Raw genomic sequence first — 25,016 nt, 5'->3', positions numbered from 1 at the left:
ACACCCATACAGAACCATACAGTACAATATACACCCATACAGAACCATACAGTGCAATATACACCCATACAGAACAATACACACCCATACAGAACCATACAGAACAATATACACCCATACAGAACCATACAGTGCAATATACACCCATACAGAACAATACACACCCATACAGAACCATACAGTACAATATACACCCATACAGAACCATACAGTGCAATATACACCCATACAGAACAATATACACCCATACAGAACCATACAGTGCAATATACACCCATACAGAACCATACAGTGCAATATACACCCATACAGAACAATATACACCCATACAGAACCATACAGTACAATATACACCCATACAGAACCATACAGTGCAATATACACCCATACAGAACAATACGCACTCATACAGAACAATATACACCCATACAGAACTATACAGTGCAATATACACCCATACAGAACAATACACACCCATACAGAACTATACAGTGCAATATACACCCATACAGAACAATACACACCCATACAGAACCATACAGTACAATATACACCCATACAGAACCATACAGTGCAATATACACCCATACAGAACCATACAGTGCAATATACACCCATACAGAACAATACGCACTCATACAGAACAATATACACTCATACAGAACAATATACACATTTTGTAGGGTATTTTGGAGCATATTATATAGTAGTCAGTATGTTGGAGGTCACCCAGCTTTCCCAGCATCTTGTAGTCAGTAAAATGGAGGTCACCCAGCTTCCCCAATATCTTTCACTCAGTATAATATGGTCACCCAGCTTTCCCACCATTTTATACTCAGTATATTATGGTCACCCAGCTTTCCCACAATCTTATACTCAGTAAGATGGAGGTCACCCAGCTTTCCCACCATCTTATACTCAGTGGCTGGTAGCCTCGGGGAGCTGCATAGTATATCTATACTGTGCAGCTGAAAACCATATCACCACAATTGTGCTAATTGGTTCCCTTTAAGTAACACTCCAGCCCTTACCTATTATTACCCTCCCCACATCAGTGCAGGGACGGTAGATGGCACCCCGGACCTGTACTTCTGCCAGCGGCGATGTTCCAACAATTCGGGTAACGTCTCCTTCCCTTCTGGTCATTTGTGACAGGGAATTCCTACTGCTCTGTGTGAAGGGGCCAGAAGTCACCTTGTCAATGTAAGTCTATGGGATGGTTCCGGGTCAGCGCTGAGCCATCCCATATACTTATACAGTAAAGAGATCCCCGACCCCGTCACAGCGAGCAGTAGGAATTCCCTGTTTACAAATGACTGGAAGGGCTGAATGTGTTATCCGAAGTGTGAGAACAGTGCTACTGGAGAAAGTATTGGAGTGGGTGGCATCTACCTTCCCTGCACTGATGTGGGGAGCGTAATAAGTGAGGGCCTAGAGTGGTCCTTGAAGGATGGGCCGCGAGGCGGCTACTCATGGGCCAGTGCTGTGTGCTTGCCCCCCAGGCTAAAATTTGCCAGCCAGCCCCTGGCCAGGGAGGTAAGTGGATGTAACTTTTCACCCTCCCAGGGCATTGCCCAATCAGAATACCCCTTTAACAGATGCACTAGACACGGCACGTAACAGTGTCCTTACGCTTGAAGCATCAAGTAATGAGTCAGTGAATTTGGACTCCCTCATTTATTACAGACTGTGAAGCTTGGTAGCATTACCAATTGAAGAGAGAGAGAGAGGGAAAAAAAAGCATTTTTGCCATGTTAATAGTAAAGATGAGCAAATTTACAATAATAAAGCAAAACCGCTTGTTATCTCTGCAATCGGCTCATCAGCTGCTGCCATTGTGCCGCTCCACCCCCGATGCTGGGAAAAGCTGGATCCAGTCCTGGGTAACTGAGAAGTTTCTAAGGACTGGATCCAGCTTTTCCCAGCACCCGGGGAGGAGCGGCAGTGAGCTATAAGGCAGCCGGCTGATGAGCGGACTACAGAGATAATGAAGAAGCGCTTCCTTACTATAAATTTGCTTATCTCTAATAACGTATCATCTTAATAAGTAGCAGAAGATCCACCACACTCGCCTTTAGTTTTCATAGCAATTTTTTTCAGCACCAGGTTCTGGCTTCAAGCATTGCACCACATGACTGGCAGGGCGGTATTTTATACTTAATTTAAAAACAAAAAATTAAAAACGCCTATGCACATTTATTAGATATCCACAACCTCTGATCTTAAAGTGCCCTCATCTTCAAGGTGCTCATTCTAGCGTCACATAAAGACAATTTTTATTTTCTCTCTGTAACAAGCTGAAGCCTTCATAAGGTTATGTTCACACTACGGAATCCACACAGACTTCAAGCCGGATGTCCATTCTTCGGGCGGACGGCGTAATTCACCGGGAAATATCTGAGTCTATGAGACGGGTGGAAATTTAAGTGGAGGCCGCACGGTGGAATCTGACATCTCTGCGCACATTCCGTAGTGTGAACATACCCTTACTGTGAACCATACTTTTCTGGGAGTTGTGGTACACCTAAAAAATCGTAACACCAGCATCCCAAGCTGAGAACTGATGCATTATGGCTGTTGTGCTAGAGAACTACCTGATCATGTATTTTTTTTTTTCTTGTCCATCGAGATAAATAGTAAGCTCTGGCATGGAGTTCACGTTGATGGTGGAAAGCGACTTCACAGTCCGAGTAGAGAGCGATTCCACATACATAATTTTAGAATCAGCCAAAGTACAAGTAAAATGGTCTCTATATACAATAAAACAGTCCAGGTCCATTATAAAGCGCAGTCCAGACAGTAAAACATTGTGTAAGTCCGCCATGAGCCAGCGGCTTAGAGGAGCAGGCAGCTCTTCTTTTTCCTCCTCATCCTCTGCTCCTTTTTCATACCATTCAGAGCGATCATTGTGGCTTCTCTAAAAACATTCTCCACGTTCTCCTGAAACTTTGCTGAACACTCCAGGTACTCCTCCGCTTGTATACTCTTACATGTGGCTTCACCCTTTAAAAATAGAAAGAGAGACGTCACCATGGTTGTTCATTCAATATATGTGACTGTCCAAGACAGAAAATATATATTTTTATTATTTTCTGAGAAAAATGGTTATCAGTAGAGATGAGTGACCTTCGAACTTGAGGCATTTGATTAGCGGTGGCTGAAGTAGTTAAATGCAGCCCTGGGGAGTCCTGGAAAACTGGAATACGGCCTATGGCCTATGGCTGTATCACCGTCTTCCAGGCAGCCTTAGCGTTGCATCCAACCACAGCATACTCGAGGTTCGCTCCTGTCCATCAGTCATGGTCTATGATGTGATAATTCTTTATGTGTGCTTGCACTGCTTTGCCAATGGAAGACTTAGGCCACATTCACATGTCTAAAATATGCGATCCGTAAGCTGACCGTATACAACGGACTGAACGTTTCAACTCTTAAAGGGGTACTCTGATTAAAACTCAGTTGTCCCCTTATCCACAGGAAGAGATTGTGGAGGAGCTGACTTCCGTGAACAGAGCTGCGGGTCATGTGTTGTACCCACAGCTGTTATCAAAACGAGGGGCTGATCTAGTGATCTCTTCCTAAGCATAGGGAACAAGTTTTAATTGGAAAGCCACTTTAAGAAACTCCCTACATCATAATTCATTATAATTCAGTAAGCAATGACACAGCTAAAGATCTATGCAACTGTACTGACACAGCCTTGTCAGTTCAGTAGCAAAGAGCTCTAGCTGTTAAGGATCTCCCTGCATCATAATTCATTACAGACACAAGATGCATTAGCCCTGTGGTCAGGCTTTGTGCCAGTGTTACACTTCTGTGAAACTGATCTAATTTTCCATACTTCAGGTTGGGGCAGCTGAATCAAGCCCATAAGATCTTATTCCTTGTGTGCTTTACCACCACCAATGCATGCAACTGTCATTTGTGGACTTAAAGGGATTCTGTAATGAAGGGGGGGGGGGGGGGGGGGGGGAATCAACTGGTGTCAGTGAATTATATAAATTTGTAAATTACTTCTTAAATCTCAAGTCTTCCAGTACTTATCAGCTGCTGTATGTCCTGCAGGAAGTGGTGTATTCTCTCCAGTCTGACACAGTGATCTCTGCTGCCACCTCTGTCCATGTCAGGAACTGTCCAGAGCAGGAGAGGTTTTCTTTGGGGATTTTCTGCTGCTCTGGACAGTTCCTGACATGGACAGAGGTGGCAGCAGAGAGCACTGTGTCAGACTGGAAAGAATACACCACTTTCTGCAGGACATACAGCAGCTGATAAGTACTGGAAGGCTGGAGATGTTTAAATAGGAGTAATGTACAAATCTGTATAACTTTCTGACACCAGTTATTTTTTTCTCTCTGGAGTATCACATCACAATTTGTCTCCCCCTTAGACCAGCTGCCGATGTATACCTACATGAAGAGCCACCGGCCACTAATGTAAACCGGGTCGGTGAGTCTCCCTGCATGAATACATCATCCAGTTCTGACAGATTGCCTATATTTATATTATATATACACATATATATATACATATACACACACACACACACACACACACACACACACATACATATACACACACCATAGGGTCATAGTTCTCCCTTAAAATTTAGCAAATAAATCTGTAGAATTTATGACAATAACCTTCCTCACACATTAGCAGAAATTATTCTCTACATTCTTAGGAGTTTAGCATCCAGCACAAAGTCTGCGACGACCTCATTTATGACGCACCCATGACATTTCCTTCACATCCTATGCATCCTCTATCTGGGTAAATCATCATGTTACCTCAGGTGAAGAGTGTGCTTACCTGTTATAGTGCTCATACATGTTCCTATCAAGGCAGCCATTGTTCTATAACTATGGCAGTAAACCCTCCCTGAACTCCCAGATTTTAATAAACTGAAAAATCTGACTTAAAGGGGTAGTTCACAAAAAAAAAAAATCTTTCAAATCAACTTGTGCAGAAAGTGCCAGAGATTTGTCATTTACTTCTATAAAAAAAATCTCCAGTCTTCCAGTATTCTCAGCTGCTGTATGTCCTGCAGGAAGTGGTGCATTCTCTCCAGTCTGACACAGCACTCTCTGCTGCCACCTCTGTCCATGTCAGGAACTGTCCAGAGCAGCAGCAAATCCCGATAGAAAACCTCTCCTGCTCTGGACAGTTCCTGACATGGACAGAGGTGGCAGCAGAGAGCGCTGTGTCAGACTGGAGAGAGAACACCACTTCCTGCAGGACAAACAGCAGCTGATTAGTGGATTACTGGAAGACTTGAGATTTTTTTTTTTTATATAAAAATTAACTACAAATCTACAGCACTTTCTGACACCAGTTAATTTGAAAGAAAAAATTTTTTGGTGCGCAAACCCTTTAAGCTTTATAATAAGACCATGTTCACATCACATGTGAACACAAAAAAAAGTCAGTATTTTTATATTAATTTAGTGTAATATATTTTTTATATCTCACTCGTGCTATTGGCTGGCAAGGTTTGGGATTTCTACATTATTATATGATAATTTTTTATGTGTTTTACAGCACACACTGTAGATAAGAGAGCTTAGAAAAATTAAAGAGATTTTAACTCCCATAATCCAGTGCGAGTGCTGTATAAAGGGTCGGGATTCAGTTCTCTTCTCGTCTTGAAGCGACACAAGCGGCTGGTTGCTGCAATTACTACAGGAAACCGCAAGTTGCAAATTCTTTCTACCAGATATTTGTAGTAAGTTACATACACATACATGGGAGAAAAATAATATTACAGCCCCGGCCATGAGAGCCTGCAACTGACCGCTGCTTATAGGGAGCCTAACTTGGTGATATCTCCCTACAGCGCAGGTGGAGGAAGGGCAGCTTCTTTCCTCCATCCTTGTCACGGTTTCCGTGCGATTAGGAGTCAAACGTAAACGGTACACAGGATGGAAGTAAGAAACTTACCCTCATCCTCAGCGCGCTATAGCTATTAACAGAAAACCTTGCAGGCACCACAATATTCAAAACATGCGAGTGCTAGGCCCTAAGCTCAAAGACACCGCACAGGAAGAATAAGAAGCAGAGCTTGGAATAACAGACTGCACCTCAGAAATAAATTTAAAAGTATACAGATAACCTTTATTAAGCATTACCACTAGAGATGAGCGAACCGGGTTCGAATCCGTCCGAATCCGAACTTTCGGTATTTGATTAGCGGTGGCTGCTGATCTTGGATAAAGCTCTAAGGTTGTCTGGAAAACATGGATACAGCCAATGACTATATCCATGATTTCCACATAGCCTTAGGGCTTTATCCAACTTCAGCAGCCACCGCTAATCAAATGCCGAACGTTCGGGGTCGGAAGGACTCCAGCATGCTCCAGGTTCACTCATCTCTAGTTACCACCCAATACAAAGACATGTCAACACACTAAAAACCAAACAGAATCCATGTACAGAGCCTTTTATGGTTCAACGTGCACCAACCACCCCAACAGAGAAATAAATAAGGAGCTCCCTATAGGTCACCCTAGTAACATGATACCAAGCATAGTGCAATAGTACTACACCAATATTATATGTGAAAAGATCACAAAAGGAATATGCAGGTGCAAAAAACTAATATTTTCTTTTTTCTCAAAGTAATGAGAAGGCAAAATGCAAAATTATAAATAATGAGAAATTAGGAGAATCACGAAATATAAAAAAGTATATAGTTAAAGGAGAAATCTGGTAAAAAAAAAAAGTTTGTTAAAGGGGTACTCCAGCAGGGGGGGGGGACCGGGGAGGAGGTGGCTGAGGGAAAAGATGTCCACTCACCTCCCCGGTTCCAGCAGCAGGTCCCACATCGCAGCGCTCTGGTCCCCGGTTGCTTCCTGGTGTCTGACGCGGGCCTGAGACGATACGTCTCAGGTCTGCTCAGCCAGTCAGTGACAGAGGCGGGATCTGACCGGACTTGAAACATATCTCGCCTCCTTTATCGACTGGCTGAGCGGACCTGAGACGTCACGTCTCAGGCCCGCGTCAGACACCCGGAAGCGCCCGGGAACCGGAGCGCCGCAATGCAGGACCCGCCGCTGGAACCAGAGAGGTGAGTGGATGACTTTTCCCTCAGCCACCTCCTCCCCGGTACCAGCAAAAAAGTGCCCCACCGCTGGAGTACCCCTTTAGGCTGGGTTCACACTATGTATATTTGAGGCTGTATGTTTGAGGCTGTATAGCAATCAAAACAAGGAGTGGATTGAAAACACAGAAAGGCTCTGTTCACATAATGTTGTAATTGAGTGGATGGCCGCCATTTAATGGCAAATATGTGCTGTTATTTTAAAACAACGGCTGTTATATTGAAATAATGGCCGTTATTTACTGTTAAATGGCGGCCATCCACTCAATTACAACATTATGTGAACAGAGCCTTTCTTGTTTTCAATCCACTCCTGGTTTTGGTTGCTATGAGGACCTGACATGAGGACCAAATACAGCCTCAAATATACATAGTGTGAACCCAGTTAAAGTGTTTGTTCATGCTTTATGTTAGTATTGGTCATAAGTAGCCATGTTTGCAAAAACTAAGGCTACATTCACACGTTCGCTAGTTTTGTACACAATTGTGGAGAAATTAAGGAGTACCCCTTTAAAGTATTGTATTGCCCCAAAAAGTTATACAAATCCCCAATATACACTTATTACGGGAAATGCTTATAAAGTGCTTTTTTCCCTGCACTTACTACTGCATCAAGGCTTCACGTCACTTCCCGGATACCATGGTCACGTCACTTCCCGGATACCATGGTCACGTCACTTCCCGGATACCATGGTCACGTCACGCCCCGACTCCCAGAGCTGTGCGAGCTGCGGCTGCTGGAGAGAATGATGGCAGGGGGACACTGAGCATCCCTCTGCCATCATCCTCTCCAGCAGCCACAGCCTGCACAGCTCTGGGAGTCAGATCGTGACGTCACCATGTTATCCAGGAAGTGACATCGCCATGTTATCCAGGAAGTGACATCGCCATGTTATCCAGGAAGTGACATCGCCATGTTATCCAGGAAGTGAAGCCTTGATGCAGTAGTAAGTGCAGGGAAAAAAAGCACTATATAAGAATTTCCCGTAGTACGTGTATATTGGGGATTTTTATAACTTTTGTGGGTAAATACAATACTTTAATAAAAATTTTCGCTGGACTTCTCCTTTAAAGAATAATGCTATATCACATAGACCAGCCCTCAAAGGGGTGGATGGAGAAGAGCCCCCATGCGTTCCATCCTCAAGAGGAAGGCTTCCAGAGACAACACAACTCTTGTCTCCAGTTCATGTGCAGTTTGCAATTAAGCTTCATTTATTTCAATAGAACTGAATAGCACAACCTACAGCCTAACTGGAGACAAGAGTGGTGCTGTCTCTGGAAGAAAGTGTCCATGTTTTTTTAACGATTGATAACCCCTTAAAGGTCTCAAGAGATGTGAGGAAAAAATTGACTTAAGGACTTTCAAAATATTGTCCACAATTTGTCTGCAAGGTTAAGCACATTGGCAATGGTAAGTTTTGTCACAGGGTGACCTACAGGTTATTAGATGTAAGATTTCACTTTCTTTCTCTATGCACTGTGGATGTTTACTCACTGTGCTCGATAAGAGATTAATGATGCCACTGTTTGCCTGCTATTAGATTGTACAGAGTCTACACACTTGGATAACAATCAGATACATTATATTAGTGTTGGATTCAGACAGTTCTTAAGGGTTTAATTACTTTATCCTACAACTGTATCATCATGAAGTGTTCCTAATCCATGTATTACAGGTACAGGTGAGAACGCCATAGAGTATTACCTGGAAATATGTGATTGGTTCCTGTTGTGATGTCTTCAGCTTGCGCAATCGCTCTTTATCCATACGCAGGTCTGTCTTACATCCAATCAGCACAATGGGCACTCCGCGACAGAAGTGATTTACTTCAGGAAACCACTGCGAGACACAGGACATATTCCATCATTCCTAAATCTTGAGTCTGACTACCATAAAGCAGTAGTGTCGTTTGTATTACCATTTGACATGTCCTTCACCTTGCCTTTAAAAAGGTAGATGGACGCCAGGAAGCCATCACTCCCAGATGGGGCAACATGATATAGTGATACAACCTCATCCAGTAATGTGCAGCCTCAGGGAATGTTATTCATACAGCAGCATACATGTATCAATCAAAGAGGTTTGTCTCACCTTGACAGACGTGTCATTAGTTAAAGTGTCCGTTGTCAGAAAGTTCAAAATCTTTCAATCATCAGGGGATGTGATATAAAGCGGTCTTGCAATTAACAGTCATTTTCTTTTAGTTCTCATGCTTTATATCAAAGCTATACTTACTGTATCCAGGTCCAGTCACCTGATGGCAGCTATATAACAGCGATACTTACTGTATCCAGGTCCAGTCCCCTGAAGGCAGCTATATAACAGCTATACTTACTGTATCCAGGTCCAGTCCCCTGAAGGCAGCTATATAACAGCTATACTTACTGTATCCAGGCCCAGTCCTCTGAAGGCAGCTATATAACAGCTGTACTTACTGTATCCAGGTCCAGTCTCCTGAAGGCTATTATATAACAGATGTACTTACTGTATCCAGGTCCAGTCTCATGAAGGCTATTATATAACAGATGTACTTACTGTATCCAGGTCCAGTCTCCTGAAGGCAGCTATATAACAGCTATACTTACTGTATCCAGGTCCAGTCTCCTGAAGGCAGCTATATAACAGCTATACTTACTGTATCCAGGTCCAGTCTCCTGAAGGCTGCTATATAACAGCTATACTTACTGTATCCAGGTCCAGTCTCCTGAAGGCAGCTATACTTACTGTATCCAGGTCCAGTCTCCTGAAGGCAGCTATATAACGGCTGTACTTACTGTATCCAGGTCCAGTCTCCTGAAGGCTGCTATATAACAGCTATACTTACTGTATCCAGGTCCAGTCTCCTGAAGGCAGCTAATTAACAGCTATACTTACTGTATCCAGGTCCAGTCTCCTGAAGGCAGCTATATAACAGCTATACTTACTGTATCCAGGTCCAGTCTCCTGAAGGCTGCTATATAACAGCTATACTTACTGTATCCAGGTCCAGTCTCCTGAAGGCAGCTATACTTACTGTATCCAGGTCCAGTCTCCTGAAGGCAGCTATATAACGGCTGTACTTACTGTATCCAGGTCCAGTCTCCTGAAGGCTGCTATATAACAGCTATACTCACTGTATCCAGGTCCAGTCTCCTGAAGCTTTGTAGTCCTGTGGTCTTTGAGAAAAAAAGTAAAATAAAGAAGAGACCAAGCAAAGGAAGTCCCATGTTTCCCAGGTCATCTGCGCTCACAGAAAAGGCAGTCATGTGATTGATGGACATATTGAGCCGGGACTCTCTGTACTGACTGGGACTTCATGTGCTTAGTCTCTTTTTTTCAACCAACACAAGACTAAAAAGCTTCAGGAGACTGGACCTGGATACAAGCAAGTATAGCTTAGTTCTCATGCTTTATAACAAAGAAGAAAAAATGTAAATATCAAATTTGCTTTATATCACATCCCTTGCTGATTTAGGTTTTGAAAGTTATACTTTAGGATAACACCAGAACCCATTCCTAAAACTCACTACAATCATGAGTTAAACCCCTTAGCATCCCATGACGTACCTGGTGGTGCAGGGGGAGTTCAGAGAGGGGTCCCGCCTCTATTAGCCAGCGCGGGTCCTGTCGCCACGACGGCTAATTAAGCATTTCATTGCAGCTGTCAAACCTCACAGCTGCACTGAAATGCTTTATACTTCATGTCCCTGGTGTCTAGTGGGACGGATCTCCTCCCCCCCTCCTCCTCCTCCTCCTCCCCCCCCCCCGCGAGGGAAGAGGAAGGGGGGGGGGGGTGAGTCCATGCTTCGGGCCGGGCCGGGCCTCAGCGTTGCAATGACGCTGATCCCGGCTCAGCAATACATTGCTATGGCCTGCAGCAGGCCAAAGCAATGTATAACTGATTACAATGGTGGTTTTATTAATAAAAATCCCCTCCCCTAATAAAAGCCCAATTTTATAAATATAAATAAACAAACATACAAACATATTTAGTATCGCCGCGTGCGTAATTGTCCGAACTATTAAATCATCACACTCCTGATCTCGCACAGTAAATGGTGTGAGCGCAATAAAATTCCAAACTGCAAAATTGTGCATTTTTGGTTGCATCAAATAAAGAAAACAATAAAAAGTGATCAAAAAGTCGCATATGTGCAAAAAAGGTACCGATAGAAAGAACACATCATGGCGCAAAAAATGACACCTGACACAGCCCCATAGACCAAAGGATAAAAGCGCTATAAGCCTGGGAATGGAGCGATTTTAAACACATTTAGTTTATATAAAAAGGTTTTAATTTTTTTAAAGCCGTCAAATATAAAAGTTATACATGTTACATATCGTTGTAATCGGAAAAACTTGAGGAACATGCATAACAAGTCAGTTTTACCATAAGGCGAACGGCGTAAATACGAAACTTCCTGAAATGAGAACAAATTCCTTTTTTTTTTCAATTTGACAGCGCAAATGATTTTTTTCCCGTTTCGCAGCAAATTTTATGGAAAAATAATGCCTGTCATTGCAAAGTTCAATTGGTATTGCAAAAATAAGGGCTCATGTTGGTCTCTGGGTGAAAAAATGCAAGCGCAATGGCCTTTTAAACAAAGTAGAAAAAGCGAAAGCGCAAAAAATGAAAATTGCCATTGTTAAAGTGACACTGTCCCCCCCTTTGTGCATTCTGACATCTCTACACAGGTGTAAAGGGTAAATTTAGCGGTTTTCATACCTTATTTCATATCATACGTCATGGTGTTTGTTCAAGTAAAAAAGTGTCCTTTTATCAACTGCAGATTGTATTAAGTGGGCGTGGCCTTGTGGCATTAGCACCACTTAGTCCCGCCCACAACGGCACCGTTGGCCCCAACCCCTCCCCGGCCATTGGAACAGGCTGGCTGAAAGGTGTAGACCCCACCCCCTTTAACTTCGGCCAACCAATGGGCGTCAAGGGGGTGGGGCTAAGTGGTGATACTGCTGTGAGGCCACGCCCACTTAATACAATCTGCAGTTGATAAAAGGACACTTTTTAATTGAACAAACCATGACGTAGGATATGAAATAAGGTATGAAAAACGCTAAATTTACCCTTAACACCTGTGTAGAGATGTCAGAATGCACAAAGGGGGGGACAGTGTCACTTTAAGAAAGTGTGTGGCAACAATCTGACTGATTACAGAAGTCAGGCTCCATGGAAATATAATCGAGCCAACTCCTGCCATTAGGCGGCCTGTTGTAAAGCATGCAGAGGCAGGTGTGTTTCATGGCTATAACTCCCAACTGCAGCGGGTCTATATAAAACTTTCTACCACCAGTTTCTACCACCGGCGTTCCTCTTGCTTGAACAGCCAGTCTGTACAAGCAGTATGAACAGCATCCTACTGACCAGTGCTCCCCCTGTGACTGGGGCAGACTGGGGGTGACTGAGAGGGTGACTGGGGCAGACTGGGGGTGACTGGGGCAGGAGTGCACATAGCCCTCCTCCTCTCATCCCGGCACACAGGTTCCCCAGTCTCTGGAGGAGGCAGCAGGGAATGCAGGATAGGGCAATTACTGGAGCTGTACAGCGGGATCCGATCCCGCTATACAGCTCCAGGACCCACAGTGATCACCCTGCAGTCCCTGCTGTCTCCTCCACAGACCGGGGAGCAGGACGCTGTGTGTAAGGGGCAGGGGCAGGTCAGCAGCTCCTGTAGGACGCCCGTGCTGCATCTCTCGGGACTCCCCGTATGCCAGCCGCACACCGTCTCTTCACCACCCCTCTCCAGACTGTTCAGCCGTCTGCCCCGCGCCGCAATGATTTTTTTTTTGTGAAAATCGAATTTACAATTTTCACAAAAAATCAAATCGATTCTAAAATTCTGGGAAAATTAATCAAATTTGATTAATCGCCCAGCGCTAGTTAAAATAATTCAGTCATCCATTTATATCGGTATGCTTAATATAGATAGCGTGCAGTGTCTGACCCTTGTGCTTCTAGCAGTCTGCATACCATACCAAAGTCTCCATACACACCCTATATTCTTCCTGCTACTTATCACCATGTACCATGATAAGCAGAATATTCTTGCAGCTATACAATTAGTGATAACCCTTGAGGATCTTTCTTCTGTAAGTTATCTAAAAATAAACCATTTGTATTTCACCTAGTTGTATAGGGCCATAGTATATCTATATTCTACCTCATTTCCTGATTGTCAAGAGGGCAGCCACTAATATCTTACCGGGTATGCACTATTAAAGGGGTTGTTGACCAATTTTTTTTATTTTATTTTATATCAACTGGTGCTAGAGATTTGTAATTTATTTCTATTTAAACATCTCAAATCTTCCAGTACTTATCAGCTGCTGTATATCCTGAAGGATGTGGTGTATGCTTTCCAGTCTGGAGGGCAAAAAAGCTTTTCTATGGGGATTTTCTACTGCTCTGGAAAGTTCCTGACATGGACAGAGGTGGCAGCAGAGAGCACTGTGTGCGATTAGGAAGGATACACCACTTCCTGCAGGACATACAGCAGCTGATAAGTACTGGAAGACTGGGTATTTTCTAAGATAAGTAAATTACAAATCTGGGGTACCAGTTGATTTGAAAGATTCAAATCTTTGGCTTCAAATCTTTGGCAGATAATCTGTCTGTGTAAATGGACCCTTACCCTGGTATTACACGGGCTGATGGGGGTTTGATAATACCTGTAAACAAGCAGCTATCTGCTAGATCGTCACTCGTTTACTGGACCTATTACACGGCCCGATAATCGTTAAACAAGGGCTGCAGGGACATCGTTACCGATGTCCTTGCAGCCCTTGCTTAACTATATACATTACCTATCCACGTTCCAGGGCTGCTGCTGCGGTCCGCTTCTCCCCGAGTCTCGCACACTCTAACTTCAGAGTGGCCTATCAGCTGACCGCCGCGGCCTGTGATTGGCTGATCAGGCTGTCAGCTGACAGGCCACTCTTAAACCAGAGCGCACAGGACCCGGGGAGAAGACCGCAGGAGCAGCCCTGGAACGTGGATAGGTAATGTATATCGTCAGTCGCCGGCCGCACACCGCTATAACGCGTAACGGGGCGCGGTCGGCGCCCGACGAAAATAGGTCCAAACCTATATCAACGATCAGCCAATCATCGTTGTCATCGGCTGATCGTTGTATTTATTACATGGAGCGATAATCGGCCGAATCGGACCAATTATCGTTCCGTGTAATAGTACCCTAATGGTACTTTTACACGGAGCGATAATTCGCCCGATCGCACGATTAACGATTTTGACTGAACAATGTTTTTTATATAACGATCAGCGTTTAGACGGATAGATACATCGTACGGAAAAATCGTTTTGCGATCGCTTAAGCCTCTCTCACACATAGGTGAAATCGTTGAAAGAATGTTTACACTGAATGATCTGCAAAATTTTTGAAAACGATCAATGATTATTTGAGAACATGTTGAAAGATCGTCGCTTGATCGTTCGCTGCGTTTACACGTACGATTATCGTTCGAATTCGATAGTTATCGTGCAAATTCGAACGATAAATCGTTCCGTGTAGAAGGACCATTAGTCACAGTTGCTTCTAGTCAGGGAGCCGGTCTCAGCTGCTCGGTTTCCTATGGTTTGTTCCGGATACATCTCCTGTCAGGTTCCCTTTAAGTACTGGTTTCAATCACAGACTCTAATCTAATAGAGGCTAAGCTGCAATATCGGACAACCTATAGACACAAGGGGCGCTGTTCCTGGAAATTAAGCAGACCCCCCCCTCCCCCCCCCAATCTTTGACAATGTTTAGGAGTTCTCGTTATAAGTCCTTGTCTGGAGTGTCCCTGCTGCAGAAGAACGGCCATAACATCTGCACACTGGCCTAAGAGGCGGTGGTCTGGAGCCTTACCTTTATTAAAACATTGTCGAAACTTGTAGGATTTGTAACATCAAAGCAGATTAAAACCAAATTTACATCTTGATAAGAAAGAGGACGTAGTCTGTCGTAATCTTCCTGTCCTGTAACAGAAGAGAAGACGGCTGATAAGACATTGCACAGTGCAGGCGGCTCTCCCTGCACACAACTCAATGATATACCAGTGCACAGAAGAGGTCTATAATGGACTCTCTCATTAGGACCTGGGTATTTTATTGCTGTGTAACAGATATAGTATATAAGATAGGCCCATAAGGCAGAATACATCAATGTTCTTTTTTGTTCTCTTTTCGCTTGTTCTGAAGCTCGTGTGTGAGCACGAAAATAACAATTGGTATGAGAACGAACGATCGGCTCCAAAGACGTCACGACCAGGCTGATGGATCGCCCGCTCAGCCAGTCACTGGGAGGGATACCTGTGCAGTTACTGACTGGTTGAGTGGGTGATCCATCAGCCTGGTCGTGAATTTTCTTCCCGGCTGTGGCGGCACCAGAACCCAGGAGACAATTATATCCGGTGGCGGTCAGTGAGCCTGTGATGCGGCCCTGTGGGGGGCAGGGGACGGGACAGTAGAGCTTCTTTATTTTGTTCCCCCCTGCACCTGCCTGCAGCCCCTGCTTCATTTTGGCCAGAATTCCCCTTTACATAGTTGATATGGCTGATTGGGGGGAGGGGGGTGCTATTTATATAGCACCAACATATTCTACAGCACTGTACAAAGTTTATCACTCAACACAGTAAATTGCCCTATACTAAAAAGGGAATATTCTTTTCTGACTCCACATATGGTTTCCAAGACTGCGCTTGTAATCTAAATCCACTCTTAAAACAAAGCAAATTTTCCGATAAGAAATCACTGACTTGCAGGCAATTGGTTGCAAACGTCCCAAATATGATTTTTATTCTGAACAACATGTAGAACAGATGAAACAAACAATGAGAAACAGCTGAATATATTATTAGTTACTGTACATTATAGCAGCAGTGTGTATAGCTGAGTGTGAGTGCAGGCACATTATAGCAGCAGTGTGTATAGCCGAGTGTGAGTGAAGGCACATTACAGCAGCAGGGTGTATAGCCGAGTGAGTGCAGGCACATTATAGCAGCAGTGTGTAGAGCAGAGTGTGAGTGCAGGCACATTATAGCAGCAGTGTGTATAGCCGAGTGTGAGTGCAGGCCCATTATAGCAGCAGTGTGTATAGCCGCGTGTGAGTGCAGGCCCATTATAGCAGCAGTGTGTATAGCAGAGTGTGAGTGCAGGCACATTATAGCAGCAGTGTGTATAGCCGAGTGTGAGTGCAGGCACATTATAGCAGCAGTGTGTATAGCCGAGTGTGAGTGCAGGCACATTATAGCAGCAGTGTGTATAGCAGAGTATGAGTGCAGGCACATTATAGCAGCAGGGTGTATAGCAGAGTGAGTGCAGGCACATTATAGCAGCAGTGTGTATAGCCGAGTGTGAGTGCAGGCCCATTATAGCAGCAGTGTGTATAGCCGAGTGTGAGTGCAGGTACATTATAGCAGCAGTGTGTATAGCCGAGTGTGAGTGCAGGCACATTATAGCAGGAAGGGAGAGGATGTGAAAAACAAGGGTTGACAAAGACTGCAGGGAGCATGAATTAGAAAAGAAGTGGATCTGCCATGATTTGGAAGATGATGGAGACTTCCTGGGTTAGGGTACAGAGCTGTAGACACCACTATGCAGACCATGCCCCTCCCCCACTCCGCCTTTCGCCCAGTACAAGGAGCTCTTAAACTAAGTTACAATTTTGAAAAACTGTGAGCTCTTCTTGCATAACGCTCTTAAACCAAGGTACCACTGTACATTAAATGGACAGCAAAAAAGCAGCATGACCCTAGCCTAACTCTGAAGGTTATACATAGGACTAATCCACACTAAAAGCAAGGTCCTGGGAAGATGCTGGTCTTTGTCGTAAAAACTGATGAGTAATAAGTTTGTTTTTTCGTTTGAGTGGTTTACAGCGTGAGTGTAAAGCATAAAGGCATCTGTACGTTTCCTGTAATTCTTGACCAGGTTTGCAGACACTGCAGCAGGGATTAAGTGCGGGGCTGTCACTGGGGGACACTGACTTTCAGCTCCCCCCAAAGTATGATGTATCCATCTCCATGCTATATGGTTTGGACCTGGTTTTTGGGTTTGTACTCATCCTTCTGCCTCCAAACATGGCAAGAGTTGATACGAAAAAGGTCTCATCAGACCACATAACCTCTCATGCTTCCTCTGGATCATCTACATGGTCACCGACTACCTTCAAATGGGCCTGGACATGTGCTGGTTTGAGCAGGGGGAGCATTTTCAGGGTTCTGTACAGATCACACAGGCTCACAGAAAAATAAAATGAAGCCGCCCTCACCTGGTGCCCAAAAGAGCAACTCATCCTGGCACAGGTAAAGAGCAGTACAGGACATGTAGTATCACACTATACTGTAGAGGAGATACTAGACACATACAGCAGTACAGGACATGTAGTATCACACTATATTGTAGAGAGGAGATACCAGACACACAGCAGTACAGGACATGTAGTATCACACTATACTGTAGAAAGCTGATATCAGACACACACAGCAGTACAGGACATGTAGTATCACACTATACTGTAGAGAGGAGATACCAGACACATACAGCAGTACAGGACATGTAGTATCACACTATACTGTAGAGAGGAGATACCAGACACACAGCAGTACAGGAAATGTAGTATCACACTATACAGTATAAAGAAGATACTAGACACACACAGCAGTACAGGACATGTAGTATCATACTGTACTATAGAGAGGAGATACCAGACACACACAGCAGTACAGGACACATAGTATCACACTATACTGTAGGGAGGAGATACTACATGTCCTGTACTTCTGTGTGTGTCTAGTATCTCCTACCTACAGTATAGTGTGATACTACATGTCCTGTACTGCTGTGTGTGTCTCCTCTCTACAGTACAGTGTGATACTACATGTCCTGTACTGCTGTGTGTGTCTGGTATCTCCTCTCTACAGTATAGTGTGATCCTACATGTCCTGTACTGCTGTGTGTGTCTGGTATCTCCTCCCTACAGTATAGTGTGATCCTACATGTCCTGTACTGCTGTGTGTGTCTGGTATCTCCTCTCTACAGTATAGTGTGATCCTACATGTCCTGTACTGCTGTGTGTGTCTGGTATCTCCTCTCTACAGTATAGTGTGATCCTACATGTCCTGTACTGCTGTGTGTGTCTAGTATCTCCTACCTACAGTATAGTGTGATACTACATGTCCTGTACTGCTGTGTGTGTCTCCTCTCTACAGTACAGTGTGATACTACATGTCCTGTACTGCTGTGTGTGTCTGGTATCTCCTCTCTACAGTATAGTGTGATCCTACATGTCCTGTACTGCTGTGTGTGTCTGGTATCTCCTCCCTACAGTATAGTGTGATCCTACATGTCCTGTACTGCTGTGTGTGTCTGGTATCTCCTCCCTACAGTATAGTGTGATCCTACATGTCCTGTACTGCTGTGTGTCTGGTATCTCCTCCCTACAGTATAGTGTGATCCTACATGTCCTGTACTGCTGTGTGTGTCTGGTATCTCCTCCCTACAGTATAGTGTGATCCTACATGTCCTGTACTGCTGTGTGTGTCTGGTATCTCCTCTCTACAGTATAGTGTGATCCTACATGTCCTGTACTGCTGTATGTGTCTGGTATCTCCTCTCTACAGTATAGTGTGATACTATATTTCCTGTACTGCTGTGTGTGTCTGGTATCTCCTCTCTACAGTACAGTGTGATACTATATTTCCTGTACTGCTGTGTGTGTCTGGTATCTCCTCTCTACAGTAAAGTGTGATACTACATGTCCTGTACTGCTGTGTGTGTCTGGTATCTCCTCTCTACAGTATAGTGTGATCCTACAAGTCCTGTACTGCTGTGTGTGTCTGGTATTTGTAGTATCACACTATACTGTAGAGAGGAGATACTAGACACATACAGCAGTACAGGACATGTAGTATCACACTATATTGTAGAGAGGAGATACCACACACAGCAGTACAGGACATGTAGTATCACATTGTACTGTAGGGAGGGTATACTCAACTGCCAACCAGTGCTTGCACTTCACAAATACTGGTATTTTACCAGCAAAATGGTCACTTTCATTGGTCATCATTTAGTTTTTTACATGTGCCGCAGATCCTTACCGTCTGTTGTGTCTGGTCTCAAATTATGATGGTCTAAAAAGGAACATTGTATGTTAAAAATATTATATCTTGAGGCCATTATAAGTTGAGGGATTTTTTTTTTCATTTAACAACGGGAGGGAATAAGCGGCATATCAGGAGGAGGCCAGTTTGCTAAATGACTATTTGCAAAAATTTTGTTCCAGGTGGTGTCCTTTGTGCACCCACACGGCCTTCAGCATAGTTCACGGCTAATGGCAGGTTACATATCCCCCCACCCTGACTGGGCTTGTGTAATTACAACTCTGGTGCACAGTGTCCTTCAAGGTTCTTGCTTCACAGATGTAGAGGAATTTTAAGCACTACTTATACCCAAACACTTACAGTCTGAATAACAACAAGTTAGTGAAGTGAAAATATGGTGGGGAGAAGAAAAAAAAAAAAAAAAAAAAAAGATTGTGCCTAGATGAAAACTAGGACGTTTCTGCATCCAGGTCATACACACCATGTGTAAAAGTATTGAGACACCTACACTGTAAACCAAGAGGGGCTTTTGGATCCGTAGGCATTAACATGGAGTTGGCCATCCATTGGTACAATACAGTCATGGCCAAAAGTTTTGAGAATGACACAAATATTATATTTTCACATGATCTGCTGCCCTCTGGTTTTTATGTGTGTTTGTCAGATGTTTTTATCACTTACAGAAATATAATTGCAATCATATTATGAGTAACAAAAGCTTATATTGACAGTAAGAATGAGTTACTGCAGGGAGTCAATATTTGCAGTGTTGATCCTTCTTCAGGACCTCTGCAATTCTCCCCGGCTGCTCTCAATCAACTTCTGGGCCAAATCCTGACTGATAGCAGTCCATTCTTGCACAATCAATGCTTGCATTTTGTCAGAATTTGTTGTTTTTTGTCTGTCCACCCGTCTCTTGATGATTGACCACAAGTTCTCAATAAGATTAAGATCTGGGGGGTTTCCGGGCCATGGACCCAAAATCTCTATGTTTTGTTCCCTGAGCCATTTAGTTATCACCTTTGCTTTATGGCAAGGTGCTCCATCATGCTGGAAAAGGCATTGTTGATCTCCAAACTGCTCTTGGACGGTTGGGAGAAGTTGCTCTTGGAGGACATTCTGGTACCATTCTTTATTCATGGCTGTGTTTTTAGGCAAGACTGTGAGAGAGCCGATTCCCTTGGCGGAGAAGCAACCCCACACATTAATGGTTTCAGGATGCTTTACAGTTGGCATGAGACACCTCGTCTTCTCAAGCTGTTTTGACTTTACCCCAGTCCTCAGCAGTCTTCTCCCTGTACCTTTTGCAGAATATCAGTCTGTCCCTGATGTTTTTTCTGGAGAGAAGTGGCTTCTTTGCTGCCCTCCTTGAGACCAGGCCTTGCTCCAAGAGTCTCCACAGTCTCACAGTGCAGGTGCACTCACACCTGCCTGCTGCCATTCCTGAGCAAGCTCTGCACTGCTGGTAGCCTGATCCCGCAGCTGAAACATTTTTATGAGACGGTCCTGGCGCTTGCTGGTCTTTCTTGGGTGCCCTGGAGCCTTTTTGGCAACAATGGAACCTCTTTCCTTGAAGTTCTTGATGATGCGATAGATTGTTGACTGAGGTGCAATCTTTCTAGCTGCGATACTCTTCCCTGTTAGGACATTTTTGTGCAGTGCAATGATGGCTGCACGTGTTTCTTTAGAGATAACCATGGTTAACAGAAGAGAAACAATGATGCCAAGCACCAGCCTCCTTTTAAAGTGTCCAGTGGTGTCATTCTTACTTAATCATGACAGATTGATCTCCAGCCCTGTCCTCACCAACACCCACACCTGTGTTAATGGAGCAATCACTGAAACAATGTTAGCTGGTCCTTTTAAGGCAGGGCTGCAATGATGTTGAAATGTGTTTTGGGGGATAAAGTTCATTTTCTAGGCAAATATTGACTTTGCAAGTAATTGCTGTTAAGCTGATGACTCTTTATAACATTCTGGAGTATATGCAAATTGCCATTTTGAAACCTGAAGCAGTAGACTTTGTAAAAATTAATATTTGTATCATTCTCAAAACTTTTGGCTATGACTGTAGTACTGGTAATGTTCCCACCAAACCGAGAGAAAAGTGATTCATGTCCACTACTCCAGAGTCCAGTACTAACAGTGTGCTTTATACCAGTGTACGTGAAGCTTGGCATTGTGCTTTGTGATAGAAACCCATGCCATATACATGGATTCGTCTGGCAGGAATGTAGATAAGACTTTTCCAGATTAAAGGTCCTATTACACCGAACTATTAAACATCCGATAATTGTTAGGTGTAATAGCGCACGTTAAAAGACCATGATCAGCTGACACGCACAATCGTGGTCTTCCAACATTTTGAAATACGATCATGACAGCGAAGTGTCACTGTTTTTTTTTGCAGAAATCAATAGTCCAGGTGATTTTAAGAAACTTTGTAATTGGGTTTATTAGACAAATCTGCCATTATCTGCATTCAGAAATACTTTACCCAGATCCCCCCCCCCCTTCCTCTCTCTCATTTACTGCTCATTATCAGGAAATCGCAACTCTCTTACATCAGTCGGGCCCTGTGTAACCTATGGAGAGGGGAGGAGGGAGATTAGTTGCCAGCAGAGAACAAAGGATTACACAGTGGGACCTGTGTGAAAGCCGCTATTCAGAGGTCAGTACTGACTTCAGATGAGATAGCCCGGTGATGTAGCTGTAAATTAACTCTTTGTTGTCCTGTTTTGGTGCCTCATCTCCCTCAACCCCTCCCCTCTCCAAAGAGAACAATGAAGACAGGGGGGGTAGAGCTTCAAACTGCTTTTTCATGATAAAAATGCTTTTTTCAGCTAATAAACCCAATTACAAAGTTTCTTAAAATTACCTGTACTATTGATTTCTACAAAAAATAAAAATAAAAATTCAAACGACAGTGACACTTTAATGCAAATGTCGGGGTGTGGAATTTTTGTGGTTGTTTGACTACAGGTTCCCTTTAAAGTAGTATGTCCCAATACTTTTCTTCATACTGTGTATCCATATGTAGCCATGAAAAATAAAATTCTTTCCTAATTGAGGGGATATATTTTGCTTTTCTCTACCAGGAAGCATGACATCTCCATTACAGTCAGGTGATGACAGGCTGGATTGCTGGACATGCGCTCGCCGTGTTTCTGCTGACATGCATTCCTTGTAGGCGGTGTAGCTGCAGGCGGCACCTCGGGAGTGAGACCTTTCCCACCACCTTTTACTACTTTGTTGGTGGCTAATACAGATTTCACACCTACATAAAGGAACAGGAAGACAACCTTGAGGAACTGATTCATCTGCATCACGATTACTACGGAAAAGAAGACGCACGCTTTTTCTAAGTGTCTAATGAAAGTCCGTAAATCTGTGACAAGGCACGTACATGAGAGGTTGTAAATATGCAGACCAGCTCCTCCTTAAGACGCAGCATGGGGAATATAGGAAAGGGTGGTGGCTCCTTTGTCATGTAACACTGCTGTATTATATACAATTACCACTACAACACAACAGATCATAATCCATATAATACAATGATCCATTCCCATCAAAATCCTCATAACCAATCGTACGGCCATGGCGAGTTATGTCACAATGAGGAGAAAAAGATGGCAATAATCCAAGAAAAAACGCATATCCTGATTTCCGCAGTACGATTATTGATTTCAAAGTAACGATGTTTTTTTTTATAACGATCAGCGTTTAGACAGAACGATATATCGTATGGAAAATTCGTTTTGCGATCGCTTAAGCCTATCTCGCACATAGGTAAAATCGGTGAACGACTGTTTACATGGAACGATTTGCGAATTTTTTGCGAAACGACGATTTGAGAACATGTTCGAAGATCAAAATGAACAATTTCTCGCTCGTCGTTTGATCGTTTACTTGTACGATTATTGTTCGAATTCGATCGTTTCGTGCAAATTCGAACGACAATCGTTCCGTGTAAACGCAGCATTACTTGGACAATTACCGACTATTCAGTACGAGAATCGTTTAGTGTAATAGCACATGTTGAATGGGAACGATCAGCCAACATGCACAATATCAGCTGATCGTGGTCTTAGGACTATGTTAAAGGCGATGGTCTGCAGCACATCGCTACTAGCCATAGGAGTGGTCGCAGCAGACCGCCACCGACTTCAAAGGGCAGCCTGAATGATCTGCCTAAGGATCGGTATACAAAGATATACAAAGAAACGGCTTAAGGCTATGTTCACACACAGTATTTTTGCTCAGAAATTTGCAAAAATAAAAATAAAAATTATTCACTAGACCAGCGCCTTCTTCCCTAGTTTACTAGACTTGCGCCAGCAGACAGGGGTCAGCATGGGCAGTCAAACCTGTCTGATCTGTGTCCGAGAAGCTTCTGCTGGTAATAAAAGCAGTCTACGACATTTATGTCCCATTGAGAAAACCTACATCTGTGTGAGACAGACCAAACACTCACAAGCAGACTACAACTGGCCTTATAAAGCCTATGGCCATGGTGTATATCAGAATACCTTTCTGATAGAATGTCAAGGTATACACATGTACTACCCAACTGTGGAGGCTGTATAGCATCACTACTGGGACCAACGGCTACTAGAAGAGTATGTCTAGAGCTCACGAAAGTTTATAGGGTAGCAGTCAAGCATGAAATATGCTGCTCTATTCAAGCTCTATGGCAGGGATGGGGAACCTTTTGCCCTCCAGCTGTTGCAAAACTACAATTCCCATCATGCCTGGACAGCCAAAGCGAAGCTTTGGCTGTCCAGGCATGATGGGAATTGTAGTTTTGAAACAGCTGGACGGCCGAAAGTTCCCCATCCCTGGTCTATGGGGGTCGATGGAATTAGCCGAGCTCTGGACTACAGCATATTCCCATATACTTCAATGGAGCAGTGTTGCAGTTTCCTCCCTAACAGGCTGCCAGGATGGTCACTGTATGGAAAACCAAAGATGGGGCACAGTGCTGGTTCAGCACTTTTCTATCCAAGATCACCGGAAGTCCTGAGAGATAGAAGAAAATCGAAAGTCATAGCAAATTTGAAGATTACATATAGTGTCCAGTCCTATACAAGATGGTATTTATGCTTTATTGAACCATTATATGTATTAATCCGCCTATGCTGGCCTCACAGTGTAAAGCGGATTCTTCACTATTTACAGGAGTTGCAATGAACATTTTGCAAGAACTTGCCACACGCATCACGCTGACCATATACTTCCTGTAGCAGAAGCAGATGCATACTGCTATGTAATGTCGGTCTGTGTGCTGTCAGCCTCAGAGGGATTCCACATGTAAGGTTACCTCGTGGTGTAAAATAAGCAGATATACTAGTGTTAGAGCTGTTACATAGTAACTACAACACCACAAAGCAATATCTAACCTAAAGTATGAACTATAGTATGGTGGTTGTAATGTTCCATCTGCACGGTGCCTGGTGGGGAGCTTAGATTTCCAAATAACCTGTGTATTAGGCCTGGTTCACATCACGATTTTGCTATCTGTTTAACCCCTTCAAGACAGAGCCCTTTGATGCACAAAAGTCCGGGTCAGATTAATGCAATGTTCCTCTTCGCCTTCTAAGAGCCATAGAGCTTTTATTTTTCCACCTACTGGGCCCATGGGTTGAGGTGTCATTTTTTGCGCCATGATCTCTAGTTTTTTTTCATTTCATATTGGTGTCACAGAAAAATTCTGATTGTTTTTATAAATTTTTGTGATATATAACTTAATAAAATCAGCAATCCTGGAGCGTTTTTCCCTGTTTACACCGTTCACTGTGCGGGAACAATAATGTTATATTT

General features: G+C 43.6%; 1 protein-coding gene across 1 annotated transcript in view; it reads right to left on the bottom strand.

Moving 5' to 3' along the window:
* Positions 1-1,662: 1,662 nt before the first annotated feature.
* Positions 1,663-25,016, bottom strand: part of RHOF (ras homolog family member F, filopodia associated) — a 47,892-nt gene continuing 24,538 nt past the window's right edge. Inside the window, exons 3-5 of the mRNA XM_069964010.1 lie at positions 14,960-15,069; positions 8,805-8,939; positions 1,663-3,003 (exon numbers count right to left, since the gene is read on the bottom strand). Coding sequence (XP_069820111.1) covers positions 2,836-3,003; positions 8,805-8,939; positions 14,960-15,069 — 413 coding nt within the window. The 3' untranslated portion in view covers positions 1,663-2,835. The remainder of the gene's footprint in view (positions 3,004-8,804; positions 8,940-14,959; positions 15,070-25,016) is intronic.

Source organism: Dendropsophus ebraccatus, chromosome 3 (assembly GCF_027789765.1).
Source record: "Dendropsophus ebraccatus isolate aDenEbr1 chromosome 3, aDenEbr1.pat, whole genome shotgun sequence".
Taxonomy (NCBI): Eukaryota; Metazoa; Chordata; class Amphibia; order Anura; family Hylidae; genus Dendropsophus; species Dendropsophus ebraccatus.
The sequence above is the reverse complement of the archived record's forward strand: the minus strand, read 5'-3'. Positions and strand labels throughout refer to the sequence as shown.